The sequence below is a fragment of the Sinohyriopsis cumingii genome, chromosome 3 (assembly GCF_028554795.1).
Source record: "Sinohyriopsis cumingii isolate HCF-2022 chromosome 3, ASM2855479v2, whole genome shotgun sequence".
NCBI classification, from domain to species: domain Eukaryota; kingdom Metazoa; phylum Mollusca; class Bivalvia; order Unionida; family Unionidae; genus Sinohyriopsis; species Sinohyriopsis cumingii.
In genome coordinates, this window is record NC_142963.1 from 146,268,956 (window position 1) to 146,285,283 (window position 16,328).

General features: G+C 38.5%; 1 protein-coding gene across 1 annotated transcript in view; it reads left to right on the forward strand.

Moving 5' to 3' along the window:
- Positions 1-16,328, forward strand: part of LOC149804082 (histone lysine demethylase PHF8-like) — a 111,585-nt gene that overhangs the window by 74,906 nt on the left and 20,351 nt on the right. The window contains exons 16-18 of the mRNA XM_089954004.1: positions 1,808-1,998; positions 10,543-10,635; positions 16,030-16,142. Of these exons, the coding sequence (XP_089810130.1) occupies positions 1,808-1,998; positions 10,543-10,635; positions 16,030-16,142 (397 nt within the window). The remainder of the gene's footprint in view (positions 1-1,807; positions 1,999-10,542; positions 10,636-16,029; positions 16,143-16,328) is intronic.

Genomic DNA, 16,328 nt, shown 5'->3' on the forward strand with positions numbered 1-16,328 from the left:
ACATTCAGTTCACCCAGCATTACAGCACACACAAATTAATTCACCCAATATTACAGAACACATGTATCTGTTCACCCACTACTACAGCACACAAGTATCTGTTCACCTACTACTACAGCACACATCTGTTCACCTACTACTATAGCACTCAAGTATTCGTTCACCCACTACTACAGTGCACAAGTATCTGTTGACCCAGTACTACAGCACACATGTATCCATTCACCCACTACTTAAGCACACATCTGTTCACCCACTACTACAGCACACGAGTATCTATTCACCCACTACTACAGCACACAAGTATCTGTTCACCTACTACTACAGCACACATCTGTTCACCTACTACTATAGCACTCAAGTATTCGTTCACCCACTACTACAGTGCACAAGTATCTGTTGACCCAGTACTACAGCACACATGTATCCATTCACCCACTACTTAAGCACACATCTGTTCACCCACTACTACAGCACACAAGTATCCACTCACCCACTACTACAGCACACAAGTATCCATTCACCCAGTACTACAGCATACAAGTATCTGGTTCTGTAATTGTCTCAACACTACTTTGCATTTTCAACTTTGTGATCAGTTCTATGGATGTCAGTCATTCCCATTCAGACTTTTTCTATTTACCAAGCAAGGGCTGACAGAGAAGTTAGAAAATGATAGAACTATTTGTTTTCATTCCTAACATCTTGGTCAGTACTAAAATCAACCCAGTTACAGAAATAGCCAAGATAGTTCTAATAGAATAGGGGGGCTTTTGCGGGAAAATTTCAGGCAAAGAAATGTACAATAGTCTTAAAAAAATAGCTGAGGTAGTTCTGAATGACTGCTTTGAATACATTACAATATTGCATCATGGCCTCCACATGTGGGTTGGTCAGCTCAACAGTTGATTTCATCAAAACTTATAGTGTTACTATGAGTCAGTGTTTCCTGTGAAAGAAGGAATATTATCTTGAGCCTTGCAGTTTTTTATATATGCTTTGGAAAGGTTGAGACTTATACAGTAGAACTTCGATCATCTGTCACCCTGTTAACCGTCAGTCTCTGTTAACCATAAGGGTATTGTATGTCAAAATATTAAAAACAGGTACATGTACATAGGTAGATATTATGACTACCTGGTCTGTTGTATAATACTTTTAATGTACATATTCTGTTATCCATCTATTCTCATATCCATCAAGGCCTTGATCCCACACCCTGACATATAATCAAAGTTCTATTATACAACTAAATTTAATACTAATGATAGCTCATTATTATGCCAACCGCTCCAGTGGCTTTGTGGTTAGAGCATCCGCCTCGGATGCAAGAGTTCGCAGGTTTCAAACCCCGGCCGAGTCATACCAAAGACTTATAAAAATGGTACTAACAGATGTTCAGCATTAAGAGGTTAGCGTTAGAACTGGTCGGCCTGGTGTCAGGATAATGTGACTGGGTGGGACATCATGCTACATGTCTGCAGCACAATGCCTAAGTGTTAGACATCACTATAAACTGACACACTGCAGACATTGCAGCAGTATGACTGAAACATTATTAAAGCTACATTAACAATCCAAATCACACACACACACACACACACATACTCATTATTTTGCCATATATGTACCATACTAAATTTTACTGTTGGTGAAAGGCAAACTTTAAAAAAAAGGTTATTTACCTGTTTATCTCTATGTTCTGTTGGTAGGCAAAAATGATTAATGATATGTTTTAATGTAATTTGTCACAACTATGATGATGTTCACATTCATGGAATAATAAAATGATTCAACATTACACCAGGAATGCCCCCTCTCCCAGCATGAGGGAAGCTATACAAGGCATGCTGTCTATGAGCCGAATGGGAGGAGGTATGGGAGATCTGCAGCTCTTCTCCCGATCAGACAGACGATTATCACTTAGGGCAAAGAGTCAAGCAGCCCTTGAGGATGAGGAAGAACACCTTTCTAAGTGTTACCAAGATGATGAGTTTGGTGAGTCTCTTTATCCATTGTTTACATGGCAACTTAAATAAAAAATTCAGGGCCCTTCATACTAACATTACTTGCGTTGAGTACACACCCAACTATGAACTGGAGAGACCCAGATTTGCCATTGCAGAATGCCCTGACATATGAACATCTGCCCAAGACATGCCATTGCAAAATGCCCTTACATATGAACATCTGCCCAAGACATGCCTTTGCAAAATGCCCTGACATATGAACATATGCCCAAGACATGCCATTGCAAAATGCCCTGACATATGAACATCTGCCCAAGACATGCCATTGCAAAATGCCCTGACATATGAACATCTGCCCAAGACATGCCATTGTAAAATGCCCTGACATATGAACATCTGCCCAAGACATGCATTGCATAAAACTCCAACAGATGCACCTGCCCCAGACCTGCGATTGTCCAACACCACAATAGATGCGAGTCTACCCTAGACCTGCAATTGCATAGTGGACAAAATCTGTCAGATCTACCATTGCATAACATCCCAACAGATGAGAGTCTGCTCCAGACCTGCCATTTCATTATGTCCCAGCAGATGAATATCTGCCTCTGACTTTGTCATTGCATAGTGTCCAAGCACAATTTGATGTGTCATTTTGTCATTTACTGCAATAATGTATACTGATTTCTGCAGTTTATTCTCGACTCAAACAGGAAAAAGAGTAAATTATCTGAAATACTCTGATGGATTCATTAAAAGAGTAAAGATTTCGACATAAGAGAAAATTCACTGCACTTTTTCATGTACAGCATGTATCCAACTGCAGCAAACACCACATTAACCTGTTGTTTGTCTGTTTTGAAGTGAACAATCGACAGGTCTGGGGCAGAAATCAGTATACATTATTTTAGTGAATATTGCACACATTGATTGGAGTAAGAATTATATTCATTATATTTATTAGTACAATAATGAATTTCTTTGTAAAAGGTACATTATATATTGGATAATAATTCAAAGATTTTGTTGTTGTTTTCCCCATATTTTAGAAAGGTTGTTAATATGATACCTTCCATCCATCCATCTCTGTGTTTATTCCCACACCTTCTAAAAGGTTAGATGGAAATTCACACTACTTTGTAATTATGTTGCTCTTGGGATAACCATCTACGAGACATTTGTCATCCTTGGCTTCTGTCCATGGAATCACTGGGACGGTTTCAAAGATCAGATATACCTAAAAATTAAATTATAGATATTTTGCTGCAAAATACATAACCCAGTCACGTTGACATTAGGAAATAAACTTTTTTACTTCCCCTAATACTCCCTCACTACAAGACAAAGTCATGGATTTAGAATTGGTGTGCTGAATGACCAAAGTCATGAATAAGCATGATATGGGTCACACATCATATGATGGTTGATGCGTTTTTGACTTCCTTTAATACATGGCAGCTGGTGGAAGAACCTAAACAGAACTCTAGAAAGAACCATCAACCCATTGAATGCCACTGGGAAGCTTTTTTGGACACCCATGTTGGCCAAGTCCAAGACTTGAACAGAGGTGAGATATTAGGTAACCTGTGTAGACCACCTAATTTGGGTTTGATAAGAGATGCATTTTGCACTCCAAAGGCATTACTCAAATTGTTGATGTATTGGAGTTTTTCTTCAACTCTGTCTGCTTAGTGCAGATATGTGTCTGCCACCATTATATGCACCCCTGCTGATGGTCTTTCTCATACAGTGGCACTCTATCTTAGGTCATTTAGATTGTTATTGTTGTTGTTGTTTCTAATTTATCAGCACAAGATAGGCTATACATGGCGGCCATTATAAATGGTGGAGGAAGAACCCTGGAAAATCCCGTGAAGAACCACCAACCCACAAGAAGCTACTGGCAGGCTTTCTCACATACCAACGTTAGCTGAGCCTGAGACTCGAACTCATGCAGACAGAGGTGAGATGGCAGTGATCCATAACGGTGAGCGCTTTAGACCACTCGGCCACTTGGGGCCCAGTCATTTAGATCATCTAAAGGCTGCCACTTTTTGCGTCATTGGCAAGACCCGGAGTGGATAGTGGCAGGAATACTAATGGAAACCCTCAAGCTGAATGTCACAACCTGAACAGATTAAGTTTGTCAGGTAGATGGAGGGGCAGTGTGAGCACTTGCTTCATTGCTTCTGCACAGGCAAAGGCATTTTATATAAATTTCTTGCAAATGAAGGACATTCTCCACTCAGTTTTTGATGCTGGGAGGGAACATGTACATGGAAATATGGTTCTGATAATGCCAGACAACTTGGTAGTAATGCAGTACCTTCTCAAATGAAGGGGAATGAAATCACCAAAGATTTATAGAAGTTCCTCCATTGGTATGCCAGATGGCATATCGGCATATAAGTTGGGTACTGGGCACTCGACATTCATTATTAAGAAGACGCTAACTACTTCATATGTATTTTGCTCCATCTATCTTTCATCGAGTTTGAGCCCTGTGGGACCAACTGATGATAGACCTCAGGACCAAATGATGATAGACCTCGGGACCAACTGATGACAGAGCTCTTAGAAACAATGTAGAGCCCTACCTTTGTCTCTTCTTGGACCCAGAGGTGGCACTGTCAAACAGCATGGAAGTCATGAGGGCTTATGTATCCTCCCCAGTGGTCCTGATCCTAAAGGTAATTTAAAAGGTGATAGGCAAGACTTGCAGAATAGTTCTGATTTCCTTTCTTCATTGTGACAAACTCTGGGTCATCAGTCTGCAAGAGCTCATGACAGTTGTGCCCAGGAAGATTGTATCCATCACACTGATGAAGCAACCTTGGTCATTGGCATACCCTGTCTGGACAACCTCCTTCATCCCTGGTTCTTGTTGAGAGCCTTACCTCAAAAGCAGCTCAGCAATTAAGTCATGACGAGGAACTAACCACAGTGAAGTCATGTGACCAATATGGTATGGATTAGTGGCCTGTACCAATACCTGTCAGACCACAAAGCATATATTGCCTTTGGTAGGCCACATTGGCTGTGTCAGACTGGTATTCCATAATGTGATCACTACTGATGTCTTTTTCCAAAGGGCAAAATGAAGATGCATCCTGATGATACGTCATCTTTTCCCAGTGATGAAGGTGATGAAATAAAAATGCTAGATGATGATGATGACAGGTCATCATTTCAGAATCTTGCTACAGTTGTTAAAGATTCAGAAATATTACCGGGCATCTCTTGGAGCATTTTCCATCCTGGTAATGAAAGAACTTCTTATTGGTGAGTCAGCTGCATACAACTTTCTTACTCCCATGGTAGAAAGTCACGTTCAGAGGTGTTTTCTCTACTTGTACATGGTATAGATGTTGATAAGGTACACAGACAAGTCTTTAATGCTGTGCCAAAGTTAGGAATATTATGTCGACTTCCTTTTTACTTGACATCATGCATCTGATTTGTTAGCTAGCAGTAAAAGCCACTAACAGTCATTAGTTTTTTTTATGCACTCCCTCCCTTTCTGTTCTCCACTTCTGTTAGGGCGTCAAGTTGAGGAGGTGAAAATGCAAAAGGAACAAGAGTTGCCCTTTGACTTTCAGAGCAGTCTCCTATCTTAGCATGACACTGTTAGGGAACATACAGTGATTTTCCTATAGAATTCACAGTGGAAGTTTTCAACAATGGCAGTTTATAAAATGTTTTCTTTCTTTCTGGGCCAAGCAAATTATAGACAGTCATATGCCTTTATTTTCGCTGACATGCAGGAAGGAGAAATAAAAGAACTCAGTTTCTTCTTCCCTAGGCCTTCTGTTAATTGTCAGTGATACACTGTCACCCACACCCACACCTGAAGCACCTGATTACTCCCATTTAGTCAGATTTGGACATCCCATTCATGCAGAATGAGGGGTGATTCAGACTGTCAGTGGGCCAGAAGATTTCATTATTGGAACCCCTCCCCTTTTGTCATTGTACCTTCTTGAAGGGAGTCTCAAGCAATACCATGAAAGGGCTTGTTTTTACGCAAGAAAATTCAGTTCTTCTGATGTCATAAAGGGCAATGTAGATAGCACAAAACTGCACAGATATGACTTCTGTTCCAGAACATTTCTGGTTACAAAGTCTAACAGCAGTTGAGACAAGTGATTATGCAAGAAAATTCAGTTTTTCTGATGTCATAAAGGGCAATGTAGATAGCACAAAACTGCACAGATATGACTTCTGTTCCAGAACATTTCTGGTTACAAAGTCTAACAGCAGTTGAGACATGTGATAGAGATGCAACAAGTACATGAGCAGCCCTGACATGTCTGATCTATACTTCCAGATATCAGTTCATATGGCCCCATCGTAAGCCATTTAGCCTTCGCTAAGAATTCAGGACAATTGCTACAGAGACCATTTCATTCCTGCCAGTTCACAACCAAGACATTCAATAAGTTTAGTTTTTTGTTCACAACATGGACTACCTAAATTTGTGTGTGGTGCATAATCAGTATAGAGAAGTTGGGCATTGTCCTTTTTCAACATTTTATCCATCCAGGTATGGAACCCTCTGCACATATCAACTTTGTGTCTTTCTCCCAAATGCTTCAGAAGAATCATTCAAGCATTGGAGAATTCACCAACAAAGACATTGAAGTTGTTCCTTCAGTATGATGTTAGACTAAGTGATATGAAACAACATTACTTTCCTCATTCATCATTCAGGGTGGATAATCATTGCAGAGAAATAAGACCTTGTCTCCCTTTCCAACATTTTGTCCATCTAGATACAGAACTCATAACACATTTTAACTTGGCATCTTTCTCCCAAATGTATCAGAAGCATAGCTTGTACAGGGTAGCATCAAACAAGATATTGTTTAAGTGAGGAAGTTTCTTACAGTTCCTTGGCATACGTGTGGTGGGGGTTGACATGTTAAAATGCCAGTTTACTACTGGACCCAATGGTCAGTGGTACATGGATTCTTGAGGGCCCATCATGGAAATGAAAACCATTCTAAGTGCCTTTCAGTTATGGGTGGAACCTATCCAAGAAACTTGGTTTGATAATGTCGAACAATTTGTTTGTGGTGACATTCCTGTGCATTGTATGGGAATACCTTCATGGGGGCTCCCAGAATCAGGTAATACTGAAGTCCAGGGGCCATGAGTGGCCGAGTGGTCTAATGCACTCTCCGTTACGGATCACTGCCATCTCACCTCTGTCTGCGTGGGTTCAAGTCTCAGATTCGGCCAATTTGGGTATATGAGAAAGCTTGCCAGTAGCTTCTTGTAGGTCGGTGGTTCTTTCTGGGGTTTTCTCCGGTTCTTCCTCCACCATTAATACTGGCCGCCATGTATAGCCTATCATGTGCTGATAAATGGCATTAAACTCCACAACAGCAACAACAACAGCTGAAGTCCAACACATTCCTGACAGGTTCAGTGTCCTGGATGACTTATTATCAAGGAAGGACATTTACTTCATACAGAATGGTCCCTCCACGAACCTTCCATTGGGTCTGTGCCCCTTGGGGCAGTATGATGCTTGACATTTCTTTTCCATTTTTCCATGCCCCAGGATCTTGGGCTATACATGCCTTTTCAATCATTTGGAAGGCAATGTGGGAATACACCTTTCTTCCATCAGTTTTGATTGTGAATTGAGGAGTACAGACTCCAATAATTCTGATTGCCCAACTAAGATGAAACATTTCTTTTTCCTTTTTTCATGACCCCATAAGCAAGGGCTGTACATGATCTTTCAGTCGGTAGGGGGACGTAATGTTTGGAATAATTCCTCCATCAGTGTTGATTATGAAGAAAGTTAAGAAAGGAGGGATACAGACTGCAAAACCAGTAGCTCTGATTGCTCCACTAAGATCAAATATCCTGGATCAATGATCTGCTCGATTTAGCAAGAGACAAAACAAGACAGGTCATAGTGACCTCACACCACTCAAGCAGTTGAGATCACCACCAATCCATCCATGTCTAAACAGAACTCCTTCACTCCTGGCTCTTTTTAGGCGTGTATGTGTGATTTGGATTTTTAACATTGCTTTAAAAACAAATTGGTCACATCTCTACGATGTCTGCAGTGTGGCAGTTTATAGTGATGTCTAGCCCTGGGGCATCATAGCAGACACATAGCAGACCTGCCAACTCTTACTATTTTGCCGTAATTGTTGCAAAACTTACCCTTAAAATATCCACTTATGGCATACTATCAAAAACTACAAAAAAATGACCATTTCCGATAAATCCAGATAATTGGTTCATCCGTGTTTTATTTCGATCTGGGTTTCATCTTAGAATTAGTGAAATTAGTCAGGGAACCAGACTCACTTTACAGCTGCACCCCAGACACCTTAAACTGCACCTATTTATTCATGCGAATCATCTGCATGATTAAACTTTTGATTATAGAATTTTTAAAAATGGCATCCAGAAAGAAATGCATGTTTAAGATGAAAGGGAAAATAAGCTTCTAGAAAAGTGTTAATAATCAACACAGAAGAATAAAAAGGAGTATTCAGATTCTTGTGAATAAAAGCTGGAAAAGACACAATTACGTTTATTGGACATCACTTGCCAATTTGAGTATGTCTTGTGGTGGGAGATTTGATTGCCATCATCATGTGAAATGGAAAAGAATTTCCAAGAATTATGTCTATTTGAGAGATAGCAACAAGCCATCGAGCTGCATAGGGTTTCGAACTAGAGTTTGTGCAACTGTACTAGTGGTAAATAAAGTCTGTGTGTACTTTACAAACTTTTCAGTTGAACATAATGTTTATCGTCGATGTGTTGAACCTTTAATTACGTTTTCCAGCTTTACAATAGCAGTTATTGATCTTCTGGGACACCTTACTGAAAGCTGGTCAATCTTATGGAAAAAATCAACTGCCTTAATGAGACCTACTAATCAGCGTTGGCAGGTCTGATATAGCATGATGCTTCTAACTAACATGCAGGGTGTGTGAGCTACGTATAATATCTAAAGTTCTGAACTACATGCCGGTCCATTCTGATGGTTCATTCATAACCTGGTTCCTTTCTGCTATCACTAGTCAATCAACAATAACTATTCCTTCCCTCTCCTTGATCAGTCTGTCAAGAGAAGCAAAGATTCAGGACCCTGTATGTACCCTCGGATTTTACCTGAGATGCTTGGATGATAACCGTATCAACTGTGAAAGAATACTCCTGCAACTGAAGGTAGGAATGCAATACATAACCCCACAAGCTCTGGCCACTTGACTAATGGGGGTTATTAAATCAGTGTTCCAGAATACATAACCCCACAAGCTCTGGCCACTCAGTTAATGGGGGTTATTAAATTAGTGTTCCTGAATACATAACCCCACAAGCTCTGACCACTTGGTTAATGGAGGTTATTAAATCAGTGTTCCTGAATACATAACCCCACAAGCTCTGGCCACATGGCTAATGGGGGTTATTAAATCAGTGTTCCTGAATACATAACCCCACAAGCTCTGGCCACTTGGCTAATGGGGGTTATTAAATCAGTGTTCCTGAATACATAACCCCACAAGCTCTGGCCACTTGGCTAATGGGGGTTATTAAATCAGTGTTCCTGAATACATAACCCCACAAGCTCTGGCCACTTGCAAATGGGGGTTATTAAATCAGTGTTCCTGAATACATAACCCCACAAGCTCTGGCCACTTGGCTAATGGGGGTTATTAAATCAGTGTTCCTGAACTCTCTTTGGATCCAGGACATTAATGAAGATTTCAGCTCATGAAATACAAGTGACTTCCACAAGCCTGGCTTTGAAGTTAATGCCTCAGTTCAGGACATAGTGAAGTTATCTAACTGGCAGGTTGAGTCTGCCTTCTCTAGTTTCCATCTGCATGACATGACCTAACTTAGGAGAGAAATGAATTGCATTGGATTAGTAATAACTCCCCATTCATGAAGCACAACCTTTTTACTTCTCAAAAATATTCATTGTAGATTTAACTGGGTATATCTTGAGAGTGTCTGGACTAAGTACAGTGATAAGCTATCCATGATATCCATGATGTCAGGTTCAGTGATGAACGCTGTGACACAAATAGTCATACTGCACATAACAGGTATTTTTTGAACATGTTAGAAAATATTTTTTGTTACCAAATTTGGTATGTTACAGTGTCTCAAGAATATCTGAAATGGTTTTAAACAAAAGGACAGAAGAAACAGACTTCTTGTGGACTCCTGGATATTCTTACACTCAGCCAGTGGAAGTCCCTTTGTATTTGCCGAGGCAATGCTTCTCTTCCTTATTTCCCACATTAAAAAATTTGTGGTTTTTTCTCTACTAAAGCATAAACATGCATATCAATATTCCTGTGTCTGTTTACTGTTCTTTTAATTGGGAAAGTCTAATGAATAAATGGTTAAAAATTGGTGCATTATGAAAAGATTTTCATCTTTCTGTGCCATTTTTTACTTTGGTATAACATAAATGTTTTCTTCGCCAGGTAAATAATGGTTTATTATTAGAGTAAATAATGGTGCCTTAAAAACTATCATCAGTATTTTTGTGAAGTTGTATTGTTGACTTACCTTATTTCAGTTTATCCTACTTTGGAAATGTCTGATGATGAAGCAGAACATTTGTTTAAAGGACGAGGGAAACAAGATAAAGACGAATCATGGAATCCTAAAGGTATGCTTTATGGAAACTTTGATTTGCTGTAAAAACTTTTTACATGGCTTTACCCCAATTTACAGCATTGTAAGTTTTAATAGTAATAATGTAATAAAGCTCTCCCTCACAAGAATGCATTAGGCAGGGTCCAGAACCAACGATCACATTATGTGAATTGTATAGAACCACAGTGTATTGTAAAAACTCTTTACATGGCTTTACCCCAATTTTACAGCATTGTAAGTGTATTGAGAATAGCCTAATATACAGCCTAATATACAGAACAGCTGGATAGTTGGAGCTATCAAAATTTGTTTAATAATGATGCCTTGAAAAGGAATTAAAGTAATAACACTAAGCTTCTCCTTGTCTTTGTTCAGACTATATAGTTATACATTGATATGATTTTGGCCATGGGGTTATGTGTTATATCTGGTCACTTTATAATGAGGGAGAGCTGTACCTGTTACTTTTACATAGCTTTTCCAAGACTTCATAGTCCCCTATCCAACATAATTACTCCCTCCTTCAGTATGTACTTGAGGGCTAAATTTGAAAAGTAATTGATTGCTGTCTGACTTCTTAATTAAAGCCAGTATGCAGAATATCTTTCCACAGTTGACTGAGACTGAAAGGGGTGGGAGGAGCAAATAATCTTACAAGTTTTATCATGATTTTGTGTCAGAAATTTAATTTTAATTAGGTCATGTGGAGAGGGAAGAACAGTTGTAAAACCTCTTTGCTGTCCAATGAATGGTCATCAGTTACCCCAAAATTCCAATTTTTGTTGTTGTTTACTGACCATTGACCAGAATAGCTTTGTTGTCCATTGTCAGTTATCAGTCCATCCCTAAGCACAGTTGTTGTTGTTAGTCCTTCTAAACTACTAGGAGGGTGACATGAACCTTCTCACACACATTCATTACAAGGTCTGATTGGTCATAAATTTTAATGGTGCCACTCAGACATCCAATATGGCTGCCACAGTGGCCATCTTGAAAATCTTGTTATTGTTGGTATTGTTGGTCCTGAAGAAAAATGGTGTCAGTACTACATTTGTTATGGCTGCCATCTTGAAACTCTTACAACTACTCCTTTTAAATAGATGGTTGTTTTGACATTGGATTTGCTCCTGAAGACTCCGTATGATCTCTTGATGGCTTGAAATGAAAATGGCACATCTTACCTTACATTTTTTCTCAAGAATATCCAAGATGGCTTCAGCACTAAGCAGTTAATAAAAGAAAGGGTCTTGGATTCCAGGAAATCATTTTCATGCAATAGAGCTCTGTCACAGAGCCAGCATTTCAAAAGTCAGGGTAGCTCAAGTCCAGATTTATTCAGTTGGGTTGGGTGTATAATATGCCATTCATTGTAGCCTATAAAGTCGTTATCTTTTTTCCAGTATTTTTTAGACTAGATGTCCCATAAAATCACTATGGGAGGCCTGACATTTTCAAAGGTACTTGACAGTTTCCTTGCTGCTGACAGGGAGAAAGTCACTGTATTTCTAAACTTTGTCTCACCCATGTCAGTGCCATTCATACAGCTCATAGATTAGACGCTGTGTTATGGGGAATAATAGTTATGTATAGTCCTTTATTCTAACTAGAGACTTCAACATGCTAAGGATGAGAAACTCACCTCATTTATGATATTTCATTCGCTTTAGATTCTTTGTGATGCTACCTCAGTAAGCTTACTATGATGCTTTAGATTTTGTGTGAAGCTACCTCATTAAGCTCAGTATGGTGCTTTAGATTTTATGTAAAGCTACCTCAGATGCTTTAGATTCTGTGTGAAGCTACCTCACTAAGCTCACTATCATGCTTTAGATTCTGTGTGAAGCTACCTCAGTAAGCTCACTATGATGCTTTAGATTCTGTGTAAAGCTACCTCAGTAAGCTACCTCAGATGCTTTAGATTCTGTGTGGTGCTACCTCACTAAGCTCACTTTGATGCTTTAGATTCTGTGTGGTGCTACCTCACTAAGCTCACCATGATGCTTTAGATTCTGCGTGAAGCTACCTCAGTAAGCTCACTATGATGCTTTAGTTTCCGTGTAAAGCTACCTCAGTAAGCTACCTCAAATGCTTTAGATTCTTTGTGAAGTTACCGTATTTACCGCATATGTTGGGACACGATAAAATAATTATTTTTTTTCCTGTCCCTGAACTTATGGTGAAACATTTTTTCACTTTGGTGATATGTCCCAAGACTTAAGAAACGAAATAAATTTGTATTGCATTTGTGCTCCCCCCCCAACTGCACGTCGCAATAAAATAGGTAAATAAAATGCTTAATTGATAATAAAAAGAAAGAAACTAACCTTGTGTTGTTATCATTTATTCCTTTTTTCAACATGAGCATTAAAGAATAAAATACTTCCACGAAATCCATATAAGTAGCGTAGGCTTCCATACTGTAGCGTGTATCAATTATGTCCGATACCACACACCATGTTGTTCATTGACATGAACACTGAGAAACAATTGTGTGTGGTTGTGCTCAAAGGTTTGAACATGTTATCCGACTGAAAACTGGAGCCAACAAAATCGCATACAAGAGGGAAATAGTCAACTGATATCTTGAAGACGCCATTCACGCATGACACGGTGTTGGGTGCAAAATAATCAAGATTGAATTATATCCAGGTCTACTGTATGACAATATCTCGCAAAAAAAATCATCATTTGAAAACACATTCACTTGAGTGCAAGTGACAGTCTTTTCACCAGCTAGGGTTACATAATTATCCTTACTATAACAAGCACATATAAGCCCTGGTGGTGAATAAACACAACTGGCAGCAAGCAGTTAACTCCTTCTTTGAATCTACCGACAGGACATCAAAGACAAAAGGTTATTTTTATTACAAAGCAGGCGATCTCAGAAGCCGACCCCGGTTACTTTATTTTGTAAAGGATATCAATACAAAGGTTATTTTATTGCAAAGCAAGCCGACATTGGAAGTTGACTATGGATTCTGCGAAGTGAGCCGATTTTTTTTTTTTTTTTTTTTTTGAATATACAAAGACGGCCGAGATATGGAAGCATACTTGGGTTCCTTTTCAACTGTATTCACGGGAATTTTGAAAATAAATTGAAACAGTGGAACAAATTTTAAAGTGACACAATATAGTGCTTTGTGCACAGATGTTGATGACCCAGCGTCACCCAGAATATTTGGAGAAAATAAAATCATGTGATGAATTTGTTAAGGCCAGAAGAGAACTATACTGTATGCCAGTATCTCGCAAATAAAAATCATTATTTTAAAACACATTCACTTGAGTGCAAGTGACAATCTTTTCGCCAGCGCGGGTCACATAAGTATCATTAATATTTACCCGCAGACATCAGTGCACCTTTGTATTAATTATTACTAAAGATGCCAAGCACATATAAGCCCTGGTGGTAAATAAACACAACTGGCAGCCAGCAGTAAACTTCTTTGAACTTGCCGACAGGACATCAAAGACAAAGGTTATTTTTATTATAAAGCAAGCAGACGTTGAAAGCCGACTTTGGACTCGGAAGCTGTATTTTTTTAAAGGATATCAATACAAAGTTATTTTATTGCAAAGCAAACTGACCTCAGATGCCGACTACTGGATTCTTTTAAGTGTGCCGATTTATTTTTTTAGCTTTGAATATACAAAGACAGCCCAGATATGGAAGCTAACTTTGGTTCCTTTTCAACAGTATTCACAAAAAGTTTGACAATAAAGTAAAACAGCAGAACAGTTTTTAAAGTTGCAAAATATTATAGTGCTTCGTGCGCGAACATTGATGACCCAGCATCATCCAGAAGATTTGGAGAAAATTAAATCACATGACGAATTCGTGATGGCCAGAAGAGAAACAGATCTTTTCGCCGACAATATGATCATTAACATGGATGAAACTCTAGTGTACTTTGATCGCATTCCTGGATGGACTGATGATAAGATGGGCATCAAAAGTGTGAGAATTAGCAAGACTAGTGCAGATTTGAAAAAAATCTTCCTTTTGTTCTTGCAGTTTCCACTTCAGGTGGTGTGTCGCCTCCAACAATTTTTCACGGTATGAGAAAGTTAAAAAAGTATTCATGTACCAAAATAGTAGACCATACGTGTGTAGGAAAAGGGTTGTGTTGATGAGATGCTGCTGCAGTGGTTTAAAGAGTTTTATCTCAAGTACAGTTTTATATTTAAAAAATAAAATTTCAGTTGGATTGCAATTTCTGACATGTAATTTTCGAATGATTTAAAAGGTGTCCAACAACTTACGACTAGAAAAAAACGATGTGTCCCAGAACATACAGTGCACAAAAAAATTACTTTTAAAATTAATTTATGGTGTCCCAACAAATACGGTGTCCCAACATATGTGGTAAATAAGGTACCTCCGAAAGCTCACTATGATGCTTTTGATTCCGTCTGAAGCTACCTCAGTAAGCTCACTATGATGCTTTAGTTTCCATGTAAAGCTACCTCAGTAAGCTACCTCAGATGCTTTAGATTTTGTTTGAAGCTACCTCAGTAAGCTCACTATGATGCTTTTTACACAAAAATTGTAAAAGTTGGATCATTTTCAAACTTTCAAGAGGTGAACAAGAATTTATGTTGATTTACATTATATCAGACATGTTTTATAACACTCAGTAACACTAAATGCCTTATATGAAGAAAGGTATCCTATCAAATTAATGAACATCCTTTAAGATTGGAAGCACTTTTACTTTTGGCCAGTTTTTAGCCAAAACTTAAATGTCATTTACAAAGAAGCTACAGAATTAATGCATTTGTAATTATATGTAAGAGACAAACACTTGTTCATATTTGAATGATAATAATTTTATATTAAAACATACAGTCTGTATTATACAATTATTGGAGGAAAAAAAATGTTAGAAATCTGAATGGATCTTACAGTAAAGCCCTAATTTACACATATATTGCTTTCTGAGCAACCTTGTATATGTTGAATTTGCACAACTCAAATTCATCCATCAGTGGGGAGATGACTCTTCATCCCAGTCAGACATAGTGGTGGTTCCTGTTTGGGAACTTATGCTGTGCATTCATGTATGATGTGTGTCTGATGGTGTTTTTTCTGCTTGGGTGTTAATATTAATTTGCATAAACATGATATGCAGGTAAGTCAAATACATATCAATCAGGAGTTCACTTCATTGCCAGAGAAGATCCTTGTGGGTTTTTTGAACTTTAAGTAAAATAAATATGAATCATAAGTTCACTTGATTGCCAAAGAAGATCCTTATGTTTTTGTTTTAACTTAATGACAAATATTATAGCTTGGAGACAAGTAATGGTGGCTTAGTTGGCAGCAGCATTGATGACCATACAAATTTTTTATTTAAACAACATTATAAACATTAAGTACATATCTGTTGATAATATATTTCAGCACGAGTCAATATTTCTGTGCCCCTAGGAGAACGTCCACACAGGGAAGGAGCACGAAGAGAGTCTATAGAAAACAGTTTAGCAGCATCTGCAGCCAAACTTGCCAATGCACCTGTAAGAGAAATTCTTGTCTGAAATTTTCCGGAAGTAATTATTTTGTACAAATATTTAATTGTTACACATGTGATGGAAGGATGGAAGCGATTTTCAAGATGACATATAGCAAAAGCTTCAGATTTCTATATTCTACAGATTTGTATGACCAAGCTGTTAATTGCTACAATTATGCTGTTGTTTTTA